This window comes from Heptranchias perlo, chromosome 18 (assembly GCF_035084215.1).
Source record: "Heptranchias perlo isolate sHepPer1 chromosome 18, sHepPer1.hap1, whole genome shotgun sequence".
Classification (NCBI taxonomy): Eukaryota; Metazoa; Chordata; class Chondrichthyes; order Hexanchiformes; family Hexanchidae; genus Heptranchias; species Heptranchias perlo.
The window spans coordinates 8990123-9009475 of NC_090342.1; the positions used below are offsets into that span (position 1 = coordinate 8990123).

The 19353-nt window shown below is 44.5% G+C and overlaps 1 protein-coding gene across 2 annotated transcripts in view; it reads left to right on the top strand.

The window, feature by feature from the left end:
* The window catches only part of LOC137334564 (stabilin-2-like), a 108122-nt gene that overhangs the window by 54806 nt on the left and 33963 nt on the right, over positions 1 to 19353 (top strand). For both annotated transcript variants that reach the window (XM_067999331.1, XM_067999332.1), the window contains exons 31-45: positions 384 to 461; positions 1336 to 1434; positions 1547 to 1654; positions 5092 to 5223; positions 9000 to 9128; positions 10592 to 10648; positions 10753 to 10848; positions 12679 to 12874; positions 14534 to 14629; positions 15834 to 15879; positions 15995 to 16071; positions 17266 to 17391; positions 17604 to 17677; positions 18541 to 18612; positions 18709 to 18828. In XM_067999331.1, coding sequence (XP_067855432.1) covers positions 384 to 461; positions 1336 to 1434; positions 1547 to 1654; positions 5092 to 5223; positions 9000 to 9128; positions 10592 to 10648; positions 10753 to 10848; positions 12679 to 12874; positions 14534 to 14629; positions 15834 to 15879; positions 15995 to 16071; positions 17266 to 17391; positions 17604 to 17677; positions 18541 to 18612; positions 18709 to 18828 — 1506 coding nt within the window. The remainder of the gene's footprint in view (positions 1 to 383; positions 462 to 1335; positions 1435 to 1546; positions 1655 to 5091; positions 5224 to 8999; positions 9129 to 10591; positions 10649 to 10752; positions 10849 to 12678; positions 12875 to 14533; positions 14630 to 15833; positions 15880 to 15994; positions 16072 to 17265; positions 17392 to 17603; positions 17678 to 18540; positions 18613 to 18708; positions 18829 to 19353) is intronic.

Below are 19353 nucleotides of genomic sequence, written 5' to 3' on the forward strand. Positions count from 1 at the left end.
GCTCTTGCAGAGAGCTGGCACGGACTCGACGGGCCGAATGGCGGCCTCCTGTGCTGTAACCATTCTATGATTCTATGATTCTATGATTTTATCTCAGCCATGTGCAGGAGTCTGGAGCTTCCCCATAAGGAGGGAAAATTGAAGGGAGAGTCGTCCGTGGGGCACTCCCATTCACCTAACAGACTTGCTAGAGCCTTGATGGAGAACACATGGCTACTCTCTGAGGCACAGGTAGTGCATGACCCAGGAGAATGTGGGGAGAAAATAGTGAAGGGCAAAGTAACACTAGTGGTTAAAAAGAGTCCTCCTGCCCGTGTTATAAAAGCATAAGTAAAAATGTTGCTCTTTTTATACTAATGTTAACAAATGTTTTGTTTTTCTAGAGCCCTGTAATTGGAGGTGCAAATCTCCTCAATCCTGATATCGCTTTAACAAATGGAATTATGCACATTATTGATAAGGTATGATCAATCTCCTGAGTGAAACTTGCTTTTCAGGTCTTGCGTTAGCAGAGTCCCCTGAGAAATTATGTATATTGTGAATAAGATACAGGCATAGGCACGATGGCCGACTGGCCTCCTTCCATGCTGTATCCTACTATAACACGAAGATAATTTGGGGTAGAAATAGGGTCATTGTTGCACCCTTTTCTGGGCAAAAAACGGGGACAAAAAGTATCAATTTCGAGGGGCTACATCCCATGCCCCAAGGGCGCCTGAAATACGTCCACCCCCATATTGGGTCAGGCAAATTTTTTTCAGTCATCCCTGGCCACCGCCTGAAACAGGCCTTAGGTCTCTTGCATGTATTATTGAGGGGTGTGATGCCCGTTTGAGGCCCCCTCTGCCATATTGGGCTGCCCTGAGCGGGGCAGCGGGCCGGCTCTGTTCAGCTCCGCTCCGCTCCTCCCAGGTTTTCCTGGTGTGGATGCGGCCTAGCAAGCAGGGCCGCCACCAAAAGGGTGAGTAAAAGCTTTTGTTGGCAGCTTGACGTAGGGCCAGGAGTGCATTCAAACGAGGCCCGATGCCCAATTTAGCGCGATTCAGGCCCGCGCTGTCTGTGCGCCCCGTTGGAAACCCACTCAAAAAAAAAACGGGACATAACCAACAACTACCCCTTTGTGTACTTTAGCACATTAAACATGTTTGTTTTCTCTCCCGTGCCGAAGCTCCTTTCCCTGGTCGTACTTCATTCTCAAAAACTAATTGTCCATGAAGTAAAACAAAAGACACCTTTTATAAACACGGTATCAGTTGATTTTAGAACATTATCACGTATGTTTTTTTTTACTTGTTGACAGACGATTTATTTGTAATACCAATTGTTGTGTTGTAGGTTCTAATACCCGATCAGCTCATGAGTGATGCATCACTAGACCTGCTGTCTAGGCTGGACCAGATGCCTGAACATTCTCGGTTTAGAACATTTATAATTGTAAGTTCTGAAGACGTAGGATCCAGTTGATCATTAGGAACTGCTCTTTGATGCTTGTCTATTAATGAGTTGAAAATGTTAAGTCACTAAAACATATCCGTTTCTGTTACAGCAACAGAACTTGACAGCACAGATTGAGGGTGCAAGCACCTATACAGTCTATTCCCCGAATAATGCCGCCATTGAGGAGTATCTCAAGGAGATAAAAGTTGATGTATTGGTATGTTTGTGAGTTCAAATCTCACCCGGGCAAGTTGTGAAGTTGAATTCAATAAATCTGGTATTGTGTACAGTTGTGGGAACCCAGAAAGATGTTAAAAGGTATAGGAGAGATTTAACTGGAATGGGTGGTTACAGTTATGAAGAAAGGACCAAAGAAGTTGAGACTTTTTTCATTCAAATAGAGAAGGTTAACATAGGATCATGAGTAGGCCATTCAGCCCCTTGAGCCTGTTCCGCCAATCCGTATCTTAATGCCTTGGTTCTGTAACCCTTAATACCCTTACCTGTGGAATTCTCTACCACAGAAGGCTGTGGAGGCCAAGTCACTGAATATATTTAAGAAGGAGCTAGATAGATTTCTAGACACAAAAGGCATCAAGGAGTATGGGGAGAGAGCGGGAATATGGAATTGAGATAGAGGATCGGCCATGATCATATTGAATGGCAGAGGAGGCTCGAAGGGCCGGATGGCCTACTCCTGCTCCTATTTTCTATGTTTCTATATTTCTAACAAAAATCTATCAATCTCAGTTAAGAAGGGATTTAATAGATTTTTAAAAAATTATGAAACATTTTGAGGCAGAAGCCATTACATCATTTAAAAGAGAATTGGATAAATATTTGGAAAGGAGAAATATAAAAGGATATGACGAGAGAGCATAGAGATGGGATTAGAGTAGAATGGTTAGATTTTCTTCTTTTTGCGCTTGGGCATTAAAGAGTCGTCAGTCAGAGTGAATGAATGGACGGTAGATTGGGTGGGATGTGTTGAGGGGAGTGACTCAATGAATGGACGGTAGATTGGGTGGGGTGTGTTGAGGGGAGTGACTCAATGAATGGACGGTAGATTGGGTGGGATGTGTTGAGGGGAGTGACTCAATGAATGGATGGTAGATTGGGTGGGGTGTGTTGGGGGGAGTGACTCAATGAATGGACGGTAGATTGAGTGGGATGTGTTGAGGGCAGTGACTCAATGAATGGATGGTAGATTGGGTGGGGTGTGTTGAGGGGAGTGACTCAATGAATGGACGGTAGATTGGGTGGGATGTGTTGAGGGGAGTGACTCAATGAATGGACAGTAGATTGGGTGGGGTGTGTTGAGGGGAGTGATTCAATGAATGGACGGTAGATTGGGTGGGGTGTGTTGAGGGGAGTGACTCAATGAATGGATGGTAGATTGGGTGGGATGTGTTGAGGGGAGTGACTCAATGAATGGACGGTAGATTGGGTGGGGTGTGTTGAGGGGAGTGACTCAATGAATGGACGGTAGATTGGGTGGGGTGTGTTGAGGTGAGTGACTCAATGAATGGACGGTAGATTGGGTGGGATCTGTTGAGGGGAGTGACTCAATGAATGGACGGTAGATTGGGTGGGATGTGTTGAGGGGAGTGACTCAATGAATGGACGGTAGATTGGGTGGGGTGTGTTGAGGGGAGTGACTCAATGAATGGATGGTAGATTGGGTGGGGTGTGTTGAGGGGAGTGACTCAATGAATGGATGGTAGATTGGGTGGGATGTGTTGAGGGGAGTGACTCAATGAATGGACGGTAGATTGGGTGGGGTGTGTTGAGGGGAGTGACTCAATGAATGGACGGTAGATTGGGTGGGGTGTGTTGAGGTGAGTGACTCAATGAATGGACGGTAGATTGGGTGGGATCTGTTGAGGGGAGTGACTCAATGAATGGACGGTAGATTGGGTGGGATGTGTTGAGGGGAGTGACTCAATGAATGGACGGTAGATTGGGTGGGATGTGTTGAGGGGAGTGACTCAATGAATGGACGGTAGATTGGGTGGGGTGTGTTGGAGGGAGTGACTCAATGAATGGACGGTAGATTGGGTGGGGTGTGTTGAGGGGAGTGACTCAATGAATGGACGGTAGATTGGGTGGGATCTGTTGAGGGGAGTGACTCAATGAATGGACGGTAGATTGGGTGGGGTGTGTTGAGGGGAGTGACTCAATGAATGGATGGTAGATTGGGTGGGATGTGTTGAGGGGAGTGACTCAATGAATGGACGGTAGATTGGGTGGGATGTGTTGAGGGGAGTGACTCAATGGATGGACGGTAGATTGGGTGGGGTGTTTTGGGGGGAGTAATGCTCCCCGCCCAATGTTCCCCCGACCGCTGATGCCAAGCGATTGTTAACACCCAAGTTCATAAGAGGAAAATCTGCCCCAAAAGCTCCAGATGAAGAGCCAAATGGCCTCCTGTGCAGTAATTCATATGATTCAATGAGGAGGAGGGAAGAAATTGGGTGGAAATGGATAAAAAGAATAAATGAATGTGTCTATTGTATTCTTTAAAATTCATTCGTGTGATGTGGGCGTCGCTGGCAAGGCCAGCATTTATTACCCATCCCTAATTGCCCTGGAGAAGGCGGTAGTGAGCCACTTTCTTGAATTGCTGCAGTCCGTGTGGTGAAGGTTCTCCCATGGTGCTGTTAGGTCGGGAGTTCCAGGATTTTGACCCAGTGACGATGAAGGAAAGGCGATATATTTCCAATGTAAGGAATCTTACAACACCAGGTTATAGTCCAACAAATTTATTTTAAAATCGCAAGCTTTCGGAGATTATCTCCTTCGTCAGATGAATCCTCCACATCATGATATATTTCCAAGTCAGGATGGTGTGTGACTTGGAGGGGAACGTGCAGGTGGTGTTGTTCCCATGTGCCTGCTGCCTTTGTCCTTCTAGGTGGTAGAGGTCGCGGGTTTTGGAGGTGCTGTCGAAGAAGCCTTGGTGAGTTGCTGCAGTGCATCCTGTGGATGGTACACACTGCAGCCATGGTGCACCGGTGGTGAAGGGAGTGAATGTTTAGGGTGGTGGATGGGGTGCCAGTCAAGCGGGCTGCTTTGTCCTGGATGGTGTCAAGCTTCTTGAGTGTTGTTGGAGCTGCACTCATCCAGCAAATGGAGAGCATTCCATCACGCTCCTGTCTTGTGCCTTGTAGATGATGGAAAGGCTTTTGGGAGTCAGGAGGTGAGACACTCACCGCAGAATACCCAGCCTCTGACCTGCTCTTGTAATCACAGTATTTATGTGGCTGGTCCAGTTTAGTTTCTGGTCAATGGTGACCCCCCAGGATGTCGATGTTGGGGGATTCAGCAATGGTAATACAGTTGAACGTCAAGGGGAGGTGGTTAGACTCTCTCTTGTTGGAGATGGTCATTGCCTGGCACTTGTCTGGCACGAATGTTACTTACATTAATCGTTGTAATTGTATTTCAGCTAATTGGAGGCCATTGTTGAAGTTGTGTTGCTTTATTAAATGTCCTAAGTGAATCAGAGACCTTAAATTAGTTACTGTTTAGCTGATACCGTCCGTGATAACATTAACAGATTTCATTTGACTGTTGAAAGAGCTGATGCTTCATTCGCTAACTGAATCAATGGCTTATGATGTGATGGATATGCCTTCCTGTCTTTCCCTCCAGGATGAAGAGCTAATCAAATACCATGTCATCTTGGATCAAAAACTAATGAAAAGTGATATGCACAATGGGATGCATCGCGAGACAATGCTTGGATTTTCCTTTCAAATTGGTTTCTTTCGCAGAAATGATCAGGTAAATGGATGTATAGTAATCCTTCCATCTGTATGGTCGCACGTAAAATGTAGCAAATACTTGACGGACAGGAGAAGTCAAGTTTGGAGGTGACAAAGGCATGAATAAGGATTTCAACAGCAGTAAGGACAAAATAGGGCTGGAGTTGAGGGGGGGGGGGAGTTGGGGGCGGGGGGGGAGTTGGGTGGGGTGGAGTTGTGGGGGGGGGGAGAGTGGGGGGTAGGAAATGCTCATGATACTGAACAGGTAAAAATGTTGGACAGGTAAAAAAAAGACCACTTGGTCCATGTAGCCTGTCCCATACAGTTGTGATGCCTTCTGCTTCACGACACAGACACTCCCTACCCACCTGGAGACATGCAATCTCCTAAGAAAGGCAAAAAAACAGATTAAAAACCCTGGCCAATGAAGGGAAAGATATCTGGAAAATTCCTCTCCAACCCCTATGGGCAATGTAAACTAGTCTAGGCGATCACTCTGGCCCTGATTGTAATACAGGGTACCTACTTCTTGTACGAGGTGATTGCCACCCCTGCCAGAAACAGGTCTAGTTCTCTCTTGAAGATATACAATGAATCAGCGTTCACCACACGAGCTGGTAACCTGTTCCGCAGGTCCACTATTCTCCAGGAAAAAAAGAATCATCTAACGTCCAACTTAGTTCTGCCCTTAGGTGGGAGAACGATGGGGGTGAACGCGAGACGGGGCCTGACTTGGTGAGGACAAGGGCATCGAAGGCAGACGTGAGGACCTGTTTATCGGGTCAACAGCAGCAACAATGTCATGGCAGGTGGAAGGCCAGAGGAGGAGGAGGAGGAGGTGGGAGTTAGAGAGTCAATTGGTGAGGGAGTTGGGGGGGCGGAATTTCTTTCCAAGACTTGGAGGTAAGCAGGGAGTTGGGGATTGTTAAGGGAGGGGAGGACGTGGTCGGAGAATGATCATATCAGAGGTCAAGGCCGTTAAATTGGTGAGGTCTCTATTATGTGCTCAAGTCCTGGAGCTGACACCTCTGACTGGGCTTGTTTGTAAATTGAAGTCCTGGAATGCCTCAGGGCCTAGTGCTTGACCAGACCTAGACTTTCAACTCAGTTAACGTTTCACTTAGAACTTAACATTTTAAAACATTCACAAATAACTCAACATAAAGTTTCAATTGAAACCTTCAAATTGTGAAGAGTTACTTCTTACTTAAACTTTCAGATGTTGTGGAAGTGTTGTGGTTGCTTTCTGTGTCTGTTATGGGATGTGATTCTTGGATCTCTTTGGTCATTGCTGTCCTTTTGACCCATGTTGTTTCACACAGGCCAATTAAGAACCCTACAGACACTTCAGACACAAATCTTTTTATTAGACAGATCAGTTGCTTAAAAAAAAGAACTGACCATGCGGACGACAGCGACTTCCGTTTAAGTGGCATCTTTAATGTAGTGAATGCCGCCCAGAGTTTCACAGAGGGGAAGCGGTCACTGAGCTATAGGAGAGATGACTGAAAGCACAGTTGAGAAGACAAGTTTTGAGGGGGCTTTTGAAGGCAGGCAGAGAAGTGATAAGGCAGAGGGATTAAGGCAGAGAGTAGATGGACGACGCCTGTGGCACCAGTGATGGAGCAGAGGGAGGGAGGGTAGAATGGAGGGTAGCAAATGTTGTGCCTTTGTTTAAGAAGGGCGGCAGGGAAAAGCCTGGGAACTACAGACCGGTGAGCCTGACATCTGTAGTGGGTAAGTTGTTAGAGGGTATTCTGAGAGACAGGATCTACAGGCATTTGGAGAGGCAGGGACTGATTAGGAACAGTCAGCATGGTTTTGTGAGAGGAAAATCATGTCTCACGAATTTGATTGAGTTTTTTGAAGGGGTAACCAAGAAGATAGATGAGGGCTGTGCGGTAGACGTGGTCTACATGGACTTTAGCAAAGCCTTTGACAAGGTATCGCATGGTAGGTTGTTACATAAGGTTAAATCTCACGGGATCCAAGGTGAGGTAGCCAATTGGATACAAAATTGGCTTGACGACAGAAGACAGAGGGTGGTTGTAGAGGGTTGTTTTTCAAACTGGAGGCCTGTGTCCAGCGGTGTGCCTCAGGGATCGGTGCTGGGTCCGCTGTTATTTGTTATTTATATTAATGATTTGGATGAGAATTTAGGAGGCATGGTTAGTAAGTTTGCAGATGACACCAAGATTGGTGGCATTGTGGACAGTGAAGAAGGTTATCTAGGATTGCAACGGGATCTTGATAAATTGGGCCAGTGGGCCGATGAATGGCAGATGGAGTTTAATTTAGATAAATGTGAGGTGATGCATTTTGGTAGATCGAATCGGGCCAGGACCTACTCCGTTAATGGTAGGGCGTTGGGGAGAGTTATAGAACAAAGAGATCTAGGAGTACAGGATCATAGCTCCTTGAAAGTGGAGTCACAGGTGGATAGGGTGGTGAAGAAGGCATTCGGCATGCTTGGTTTCATTGGTCAGAAGATTGAATATAGGAGTTGGGATGTCTTGTTGAAGTTGTACAAGACATTAGTAAGGCCACACTTGGAATACTGTGTACAGTTCTGGTCACCCTATTATAGAAAGGATATTATTAAACTGGCAAGAGTGCAGAAAAGATTTACTAGGATGCTACCGGGACTTGATGGTTTGACTTATAGGGAGAGGTTAGATAGACTGAGACTTTTTTCCCTGGAGAGTAGGAGGTTAAGGGGTGATCTTATAGAAGTCTATAAAATAATGAGGGGCATAGATAAGGTCGATAGTCAAAATCTTTTCCCAAAGGTAGGGGAGTCTATAACGAGGGGGCATAGATTTAAGGTGAGAGGGGAGAGATACAAAAGGGTCCAGAGGGGCATTTTTTTCACTCAAAGGGTGGTGAGTGTCTGGAACGAGCTGCCAGAGGCAGTAGTAGAGGCGGGTACAATTTTGTCTTTTAAAAAGCATTTGGACAGTTACATGGGTAAGATGGGTATCGAGGGATATGGGCCAAGTGCAGGAAATTGGGACTAGCTTAGTGGTATAAACTGGGCGACATGGACATGTTGGGCCGAAGGGCCTGTTTCCATGTTGTAAACTTCTATGATTCTATGATTCTATAATGGAGAGTAGGGTCAGAGGATCAAAGGAAACAGGCTGGTTCAGTTTAACCCAAGTACACGTTGGCAACACGGGACCTTGCTCACGGACTGGAAAATCACAGGTGCGCTGACGATGATTTTCCACCCATTGAGTACACAAGTGTATACTTGAAGAATTATCCCTATAGAATTATCCTTATCTAATTTGGTTCATGCAGCACAAAGGACGTGTATTGTGTATGACTGTAGCAGCATACATAACATGCCATGACATGAGGAAATGGAAGTATTGTCGATTCTACATAATAGAATCATAGAATCATACAGCAAAGAAGGAGGCCATTCGGCCCATCGTGCCTGTGCCAGCTCTTTGAAAGAGCTACCCCACTCCCCCCTGCTCTTTCCCCATAGCCCTGCAAATTTTTCCTTTTCAAGTATATACCCAATTCCCTTTTGAAAGATATTATTGAATCTGCTTCCACCACCCTTTCAGGCAGTGAATTCCAGATCATAACAACTCGCTGCATTAAAAAAAATTCTCCTCATATCCCCCTCTGGTTCTTTTGCCAATTATCTTAAATCTGTGTCCTCTGGTTACCGACCCTCCTGCCAGTGGAATCAGTTTCTCTTTGTTTACTCTATCGAAATCCTTCATAATTTTGAACACCTGTCAAATCTCACCTGTAGTGACAAACCGTATCTTATTGCAGCTTTTTGTGAATGACGTACCAATCAATTGTACCGATGTGGAAACAAACAAAGGAGTGATCCATGGGCTAACAAAGGTTCTGGAGATCCAGAAAAATCGCTGCGACACCAACGAAACCACTGTAATGCAAGTAAGTGACAAAATGATTTAAAGCTAGCAGGGCTAGAAGTCCTTGGTCCTTCTGGTCCAATCATGCCCGAATCCCAGTTTGGGTTCCATCAGGGCTTTGTAAGGGCTGGATGGAGCCTCCTCCTACCTCTTACACTGATACAGGAGGGAGCCGGGATCCCAAAAGTCAGGAGACCCTATGTTTCTGGCCCTCAGAAGGATCATGACCCAAAGATTAAAAACTTTTTTTATTTATTTAACTGCAAGTATCACCCCCACCCCCCTCCCAACTCACGAAGGTGGCGGCTGGGGACGCGGCTAAGTTTTCTTAGCAAGGGGTAGCGGGCTGGAGGAACGCAGCAAGGTGTGGATGGTAAAAGAGGGGAGGAAATAATCGGAGTTGATGATATCAGAGATCAAGAATGCTCTTGATATCAGAGATCTAAGTGTAACCACCAGAATCACTGGCCCACGTGTACATTGGGCCGCTGAAACTTAAGAACATAAGAACATAAGAAATAGGAGCAGGAGTAGGCCAATCGGCCCCTCGAGCCTGCTCCGCCATTCAATAAGATCATGGCTGATCTGATCCTAACCTCAAATCTAAATTCATGTCCAATTTCCTTCCCGCTCCCCGTAACCCCTAATTCCCTTTACTTCTAGGAAACTGTCTATTTCTGTTTTAAATTTATTCAATGATGTAGCTTCCACAGCTTCCTGGGGCAGCAAATTCCACAGACCTACCACCCTCTGAGTGAAAAAGTTTCCCCTCATCTCAGTTTTGAAGGAGCAGCCCCTTATTCTAAGATTGTGCCCCCTAGTTCTAGTTTCACCCATCCTTGGGAACATCCTCACAGCATCCACCCGATCAAGCCCCTTCACAATCTTATATGTTTCAATAAGATCGCCTCTCATTCTTCTGAACTCCAATGAGTAGAGTCCCAATCTACTCAACCTCTCCTCATATGTCCGCCCCCTCATCCCCGGGATTAACCGAGTGAACCTTCTTTGCACTGCCTCGAGAGCAAGTATGTCTTTTCTTAAGTATGGACACCAAAACTGTATGCAGTATTCCAGGTGCGGTCTCACCAATACCTTATATAACTGCAGCAATACCTCCCTGTTTTTATATTCTATCCCCCTAGCAATAAATGCCAACATTCCGTTGGCCTTCTTGATCACCTGCTGCACCTGCATACTAACCTTTTGATTTTCTTGCACTAGGACCCCCAGATCCCTTTGTACTGCAGTACTTTCCAGCCTCTTGCCATCAAGATAATAACTTGCTCTCTGATTTTTCCTGCCAAAGTGCATAACCTCACATTTTCCAATATTGTATTGCATCTGCCAAATCTCCGCCCACTCACCCAGCCTGTCTATATCCCCCTGCAGGTTTTTTATGTCCTCCTCACTCTCTTGCACAGACTTTGGAAGGTTTTGCTTTTCAGCTCTTGTATGACGAGGAATATTTGCTCTTTTTTGAAGGGGAAGTGTATTAACTGTCAGTATAAACCCGACTGCCCGCCTGGATTCAGTCCTGTGGTAAGTGATGAAATTTTGTGTTGAAATCTCACAGACATATTCCACAATTTTGGTGCAGAATTCTGGTTTGTTTTAATTCAAAATTTATTATTTGCTTATCACAGGTGGGGAACAAGAAAAATTGTATCTTTGTACGGTACCTGCTAGGGAAGAGGCTGATGTACCTTGGCTGTCTGACGAGCTGTGTGAAAACTGTCATTGTAAGTAAAGTTCACACCTGATTTAAGATAAATGGAACATATTTGATGATAAAATGCATAACCTAATTAGCAACATTTATTTTGCCAACTTAGATCCACAAAACCAGGTGAATTGTTCTTAATATATATTGATTTTGGCCTATATCCATAATAACGTGGGAACAGGAGTAGGCCATTCAGCCCCTCGAGCCTATTCCGCCATTCAGTCAGATCATGGCTGATCTGTATCTTAACTCCATTTACCTGCCTTGGTTCCATATCACTTAATACCCTTACCCAACAAAAATCTATCAATCTCAGTTTTGAAATGTTCAATTGACCCCCAGACTCAACAGCTTTTTGGGGGAGAGAGTTCCAGATTTCCACTATTCTTTGTGTGAAGAAGTGCTTCCTGAACGGCCTGGCTCTAATTTTAAGGTTATGCCCCCTTGTTCTGGACTTCCGCCACCAGAGGAAATAGTTTCTCTCCATCTACCCTATCAAATCCAACTATTTTTATTCAGGTGTTTTGTTTGGTTAACTTTTAAATTTGACTAGATTTTTGCCCGAGTTCTGATCTACCTTGAGTGGGGTTTGAACCCAAGATCCTTTGAACTCAGGTGGTGAGAGCACTACTAACAACGCCAAGCTGACACCTGCCTTCTGATTGGGTGTTCCCAGTGGGGGATCACAGGGAGCGCTGGCCAAGAAACCAAGGTTACGTGGGCCCACGATTTCCGGATTCTTTGTCCTGTTAGTTCCCCCCCCCCGCCCCCAAGCTGGTGATTGACTGCGCTCTGTTCTGTTTCAATTCCAACCCCGTGCAACACTGCAATTGACTGAACAGCTGATCCAACAGCTGTTGGACCTTGAAAACTGAGAGGCGACGACTTTCCTCCAAATTCCAAACGGGCAGTTTGAGGGTGGAAAAAAGACACAAGGAGGCCTGCCTACGAACCACCGTCTCTGCCACCGATGTTAGCCACGTGCCCATTGCCCAGCCCCCGCCCCGCCTCATGTAAATGACGGCAAGCGGTTGGGGTTTGGAACTGCAGCTGATTTCCCTCAGTTCCCATCTCCGCACCGCCAATGAAGGCCAGGAGAAAGGAGGCAGTAAGGAGACTGTGGCGGCAGGAGGCAGGAGGACTGTCGGCATGGTAGGAGATGGCCACCTCTCCCTCTCCCAACACCTCCAAACGCCTGTTGTACAGATGCTGTGTTCATTCAGAGCCAATTCAAAATTTAGTGCCGGCACATTTAGGGGGATCTTCTACCCTCTTTAAAGTAGGCTCCACCCACTTCAGGGGCTACAGTGAGTGTCCCACATGACTTTTTCCTCCTTGGCAATGGCGGACTCCCTCTGAAGAGCAGAGGAACTGGTGGAAGTCTGCCCTGCATGTGAAATTGACCACGACCCAGGAACAAGGGTCAGGATCGTGGCAGGTATGGGCCAGTCGGAAGAAGTCCAACCAAAACCGATTCCAGTGGCATTATTGTCCTTCTGCTGGGAGCCTACCGTAAACAGCTAATGACCCAGGATACTGGGCCGGGGTCAAGGTAGCATTGGGGCAGTGGGCAGAAATCCCATCCTAACCCTGTAAGGACGGGGCAAGGAAAATTCAGCCCGTGAAGCCACTGGTTGTTTGAAAGCAGTTGCCTCTCTGTTCACCAGTGTAGCATAATTATTCCTCCGCTATTGTCATTGCAGCCTAAGCGTGTAAACCTTTCTTTCCGATGTCCATATTGAGAGGAGGCACCACCCGTGCAGATCAGAAACCGGAGTTTAGAATGTGCCGCTGCTTATTGATTACTCCGCTGCTTCTGGTTTAGTTTTTGGCGGGTTTCTTCCAGACTCGAAGCTGCTGCACTGGCTACTTTGGAAAACAATGTCAAGCATGTCCAGGAAAGGCTACAAATTGGTGCCTTGGGAATGGCAGGTGCCAAGATGGCATCAACGGCACAGGGACATGCGAATGTAAAGAAGGCTTTAAAGGGACAGCATGTGAGACCTGTGTCGATGGAAAGTACGGAGTACATTGTGATCAAGGTGCGTTCCTTGACTGTGTCTTTATTGGATTGATATTGTCCCCAGTGATTCCCTCTGGCCATCACAGATGTAATTCCACAATCCCACACATCATTGTAACCTCAATTCTCCAAGTCACTTTCCCTGAGAGCTCAGTTCCCTTACGTGTTAGCGATATTGTAAACCTAGCAGGAAGATTTGCTATGTTTCCTATTTCTGTAGAAGTTATAAATGTGTTCTTATAGGACTAGTAATCGGCGAAATCCTGTTGCTATGGGTACATGTCGCTAACACTTAGCAACCAGAGGATATCCTCCCCCTTAGTGTTTTGAGTTATCTCCATACTTTGCACATAGTATTTTATAGAAATTGATTTATGCCCTCAAGATATCATGAAGCACTGCATATCCAATGAGTTACTATTGAAGTGAAGTCTTATGTAGACAAACACAGGAATGTTAGTGTGGCGGTAATAGTACCGAGGTCGTGAGTTTAAATCCCACAACAGTAAATTATAAAATGGAATTCAATAAATCTGATCATTGGTAGTTTAGCACCAGAAAAATAACCATGAAAGCTGCCAGATTGTTGTAAAAACCCAAGTGGTTCACAAATGTGCTTCAGAGAACCTGCACCCCCACCTGTCCTGGCCTACAAGTGATTCCATGCCCATATGGTTGACTCTTAATTCCCTCTGAAGTGGCCCAGCAAGCGACTCAGTTGTAAAAACAATCACTAATCAGGGTAGGTCAGAAAATGTGGCCTTGCTCACGATTGATTTAAAAAAAGCAAACAATTTGCACTACAGCAAATGATTTGAACTAGTTAATTTGTTGTTTTGGTTGATGGAGAAATGTTGTCCGTACCATCAAGAAAATTCCCTGCTTTTCTTCAAATATTGCCATGGAATCTTTCACACCCATCTGAACAGGCAGGGTGTGAAAGGGCCTTAGTTCAATAGGACTGGTTTCCCAACTCAGCGTTCCCGATGGGGAGTGACACTCGTAGGGAATGCTGGTCCAGAAATTTCAGGCTGGTAGATCCTGATTTCCCATCCATTTTAATTGAAATCATCCCCGATGTCTCATCCAAAAGACACAGCTTAAGCGATGGAGTGCTCGCTCAGTATTGCATTGGAAGGTCAGCCTAGATGATGTGCTTAAGTCCCAGAATGGGGCTTCAAGCTACAACCGTCTGAGATATGAGAGTGTTACCAACCGAGCCAGGCTGATACTTTTACAGTACTTCTTGACAGTCATCAGGTCAACTTCCAAACTGGGAGCTGCTGAAGTGAAAGGTTCCAAATGTAATGGTTGGGAATTGAACCCAGCTTAGCTGTTTGGAACACTACCACCTCCAAGTCCCCTTCCAAGACATCATATATCGGCCGTTGCTTCATCATCGTTGGGTCAATATCCTGGAATTCCCTATCTAACAGCATTGTGGGAGCACCATCACTACCCGGACTGCAGCAGTTCAGGACAAAGCTTACCACCACCTTCTCTGGGCAGCCGGGGATGGGCAATACGGGCAGTCTTTGCCAGTGTCGCCCTCATCCCCAGAACAAATAAAAACAATTATGCTTACCACCAGACCATAGGATGTTTCTTAAATTTCGTTTTTGTATTCACCGTGTGAAACTATGCAAAAGTAAACCTGTTACTATTAATTACTTTCTAGGATGTAGATGTGCCCATGGTAAATGTAATGAAGGAATCAATGGGGATGGTACTTGTGAATGTGATCCTAGATGGAGAGGGGTCAACTGTGATACTCGTAAGTTTATATTCATTACGTTGTTTACTAGAGAATCAGTAATTTGTGCTTGTGTCAGAGTTTATGACATAGTTACCTCAGCATGCTATAATGAGGAGTCAGGAGGAAAGATAATTTTCCTCATTGTAACTACTAGTCGAGCAAACTGGCAAATTAAATGTTTTGTTCAAGTTACTGAAAGCATTGGACAGCGTGGTGCCCTGAGTTATACAATGGAAGCCTTTCATAGAATGATACAGCACAGAAATAGGCCATTCGGCCCATCATGCCTGTGCTGGCTCTTTGAAAGAGCTGTCCAATTAATCCTACTCCACCTGCCCTATCCCCATAGCCCTGCAAATATTTCCCTTTCAAGTATTTTTCCCCTTCAGGTATTTACAACTGTTGCTTGCTTATCAACAGTACAACTTCATTGCTGTATCTGAAGCCAGCTGATTTAGTTACTAGCTGAAAGTATGACATTTAGAAAGTAGGGAGATGAAATCCTGTTCTGGAGCCACTGAGTGAGGGTTAAGTGTACGTGGGATCCCATCTTTGTGAAGGTAAGGAGGCGATCAGGTGGAGTCTCTCGATGGCCAGCTACAGGGCTCGTTGTAGCAGTCTGAACACAAGCTGCCCTCTCGACAACAGATATCCCAAGGGGCCCATTGGACCAAAGGTGGAGAACAAGTTACAAGACGGAATAATTTAATGCAAAGAGACAAATAAAATCTATTAAACATGCGGAGAATATCACCTTGGATCTGACAAATATTTTGAAACAGGCTGCAAAAGAAATTTGTTGAATTTTCTTTTTCATAATGCATTTCATCATTTAAAATTGCACCTTATCTCAAGACACATCATGCTGAATGATAAGTGAATTACACCATTAGCATGAAGTACATGCTGCTCTCCTTCCAGTAGCACCATGGGATCTTTTAAGTTAAGGGCATGCAGGCAGGTCTCAGTGTAACTCCTCAGCTGAAAGACGACATCTTCGACAATGCAACTGTCCCTCAGCATCGCACGGAAAGGTCAGCCTAGATTGTGTTCATGAGTCCCTTCTGGGTCTCGAACCCAGAACCAACTGACTTAGAGGTGACACATCAAAATACTGATATCTATGTTCAATATTATTAATATTTTCCTATATTGTAAGGCTTTTTGTGATGGAAATTGGAAGAGTCAAAGCACTAATATCTGGGTATGATTTTACTTGCAGAAATCACTGACGACCCCTGCAGTAACACTTGCCACTCAAGTGCAAAGTACGTGCCCCTCTCACCAGTTCTTTTTGGTAACAGAGAAGTTTTGAATGAATGATATTCGCAGTTCCCTAATTTGCTTGGTAGTGACTCTCCGAACTTTAATTCTCTTGTACAGCTGCATCTCTAACACAACTGACACAGGGTACTGTAAATGTGCAGCTGGCTTCAAAGGCAATGGCACGTTCTGTGAAGGTAAGGTTGGACTCGGAGTTGTTATTTTCAGAACCTCTCATTCCTTTTATTTTATGCAGCAGATTTTTTTTGTTCAAAGTACTACATTAGAATGACTTTAGCAACTTCATGCTTTAGACGTAGATGTTTCCACTTGTGGGGGAGACCAAAACTAGGGGCCACAAATATAAGATAGTCACCAATAAATCTAATAGGGAATTCAGGGGAAACTTCTTTACCCAGAAAGTGGTAAGAATGTGGAAGTCGCTACCACAAGGAATAGTTGAGGCAAATAGCATAGTGCATTTGAGGGGAAGCTAGATAAGTACACGAAGGAGAAAGGAATAGAAGGTTACACACTGATAGGGTTAGATGAGGAGGAGTTGGAGGAGGCTCGTGTGGAGCATAAACACTGGCATAGACCTGTTGTGCTGAACGGCCTGTTTCTGTGCTGTGCATTAATGTAATTCTATCGGTATTTCTCTATTTCATCAATTCTGGTAATTCACTCACTGTCCCAAAAAGAAAGCCGGGTTCTGATCTCCAACCTGGGTAGCAGTCAACCTTTGAATGAACTCACCAGTGTTCACTTAACATCAATTATGTGTTGTAGCCTTAAAGGGACACATGCCTAAACTAGAGCAGTAGAACAATGCATTGTGTGTTAGATAGTACAATGTTCCTGTCTTTACAAAACAACACATCCTCTGACTCAAATCATGAACCATGAGTGATTCATTAGTGTTGTGCAAACTATTGCACCTAGCTCATATCCTCACACTCCTGCTTTCACACTTCAAAGTGTCACACTTTATAGATGCAAAATAATCTTAAAGATAAAGAAAGCTCGTCATCTCCTTCTCACCTAAACCTTTAAATTTACAAGCACTTGCCATTCAGTAAAGTTCCCTCATCATGCTGACTTACTGTGAGCAGTGTCACTGGAGGTCCACTAGTATAGTTAACTAGTATATATATATATATATATATATATATATGTGTGTGGCACTCTTAGGATAAATTCCACTAAATGCCTGGCTCTCTCAAACAATCCCTTTATCCATTGTTGGAGTTAGGAGTCGGTTTTTAGCCGGCAAACTGGACTCGATCCCTGCGTCGTTAATCATAAGCTTATAGTACTGACAGTATTTTACTGATGTTACTTTTAGCACGCAGTGAGATGTCTGATCTTTACGGGTACTGTGTTTACCACAGCTAGGAATGCCTGTGAGACGGACAATGGTGGCTGCTCACTGAATGCAGACTGCAAAAGAACGGCCCCTGGACAAAGACTCTGCACCTGCCAGACAGGATATACGGGCGATGGGCTTGTGTGCCTTGGTAAGAATAATATTTTCTTTTAGATAGCTGTCTACTGAATATGTTTATCAACTCAAACCACATCAGCCTGAATTGTATAATTTTTTTTTTGTTTGTATTAATTTAGCTCTGGTGAGCTGTGTAAGTTTTCTGAATAAAAATTAATTATGGTAAACTCATATTAACAAACTTAATTTCTAAAAGGCTTCATTTCATTCGTTGTGTTCTTTAAGAAATAAACCCTTGCCTGGAGGATAATGGAGGATGCCATACAAATGCTGAATGCACTCAAACTGGGCCAAACGAGGTAAGCAAAATTGATTCCCCACACTCCTGTTACTTGTAGGGGTTCATCTGTGCTGTATCATTGGATAACCCTTACTGGACAAGGTGTGTTGTCAGCCCTCTGGTCCCTCGTCCGCTGTCCCTTCATTAGACAGTAGGTGTGGGCATCACAGACTCATTCTGTCAGCCTACACACGAGCACCTAGGCAGCAGGGGTCACCAGAGAGCCTAACAAGAGCAGAAATCCTGGCTGAATTTTTCTTTCCTGCTCCCGAACCTGGTTAATACTGACCCCCAATGCCAGCCCGCTGACGTCAGCATTTTACCAGGGATGATACATGGAACCTTTCCAAAAGGTGGCCATACTACATCAGAATTTTACCCGCTGAAGATGTTGCAAACACTTCAGCTTTGTCTCTCACACTCACGCTCTGGGATTCACCATGACTGAGGATGGGGAAGTTTACATATCCTCCACCCCCAGTTCTCTCTGTTCCAAAACCTCCTTTAAAATTGTACCATTTAGTTTATATTGCCTCTCCTCATTCTTCCTACCAAAATGTATCATTTCACACTTCTCTGCATTAAATTTCATCTGCCATGTCTCTGCCCATTTCACCAGTCTGTCTATGTCCTCCTGAAGTCTGTTACTATCCTCCTCATTGTTTACTACATTTCTGAGTTTCATGTCATGTGCAAACTTTGAAATTATACCGTGTATTCACAAGTCCAGGTCATTAATATATATCAAAAAGAGCAGTGGTCCTAATACCGACCCCTGGGGAACACCACTGTATACTTCCCTCCAGTCTGAAATGTTAAAATACATTACACCTTAGATTTAGATAGCTTCCTGAAAGATTAATTTTTAACTGGTGTTTTTAGGCAGCCTGTAACTGTTTGCTTGGATATCAAGGTGATGGAAAGACCTGTGAGCCAATTAACCCTTGCCGAGTGGTAAGTACCAATGCTGGTTGTTTAATATAACGTAAGTTATTAACTACCCAGATATTTGGAATGCCGAGTGAATTATTTCCTTTTACTTTATTACAGAGCAATGGAGGCTGCAGTGAATTTGCTATGTGCAATCATACTGGGCCAAACGAAAGATTGTGCAGTTGTTTGACGAGTTACATTGGCGATGGGTTTACGTGTAAAGGTACCATATACAAGGTGCGTTCAGTGATGTTATCGGTATTTGATTACTTCATTTTAGAAACTCACAATGTTAGGGAATGGATGTTCTTACTTATATAAGTAATTCCACAAGATAACAGGGTTCAAAGGCATTTATTGGAATTAAGCATGCAATGATAACTATTATTACCAACAATCAACAATGGTAATTATTGCTAATGATAATTACACATAACCTTGAGACACTCACGATACAAGACCGGAGAATTCACCACGTCATGGGTTTTGAGAGGATGGGCTGGCCAAGCCTTGTCGAATTCTGAAGAATCGATTCTAACACCCCCTCTCTTTACATCTTTCTTTCACTCTGGCTATGTGAGAATCCGCATGTTTCAAAGTATTACCTCATCCAATTAGCTGGACTTCAGTTTTAACAAGAATCACTCCCTAATTTTCCAAATCTATGACAGGTGCCTTTTCAAGGCTAGAGCTAACAAAATGTGTTGCCTTGCTAAATCTCTTATCAGCAAAGACTGTCCCTGCTGGTTTTGTGTCTGTGCA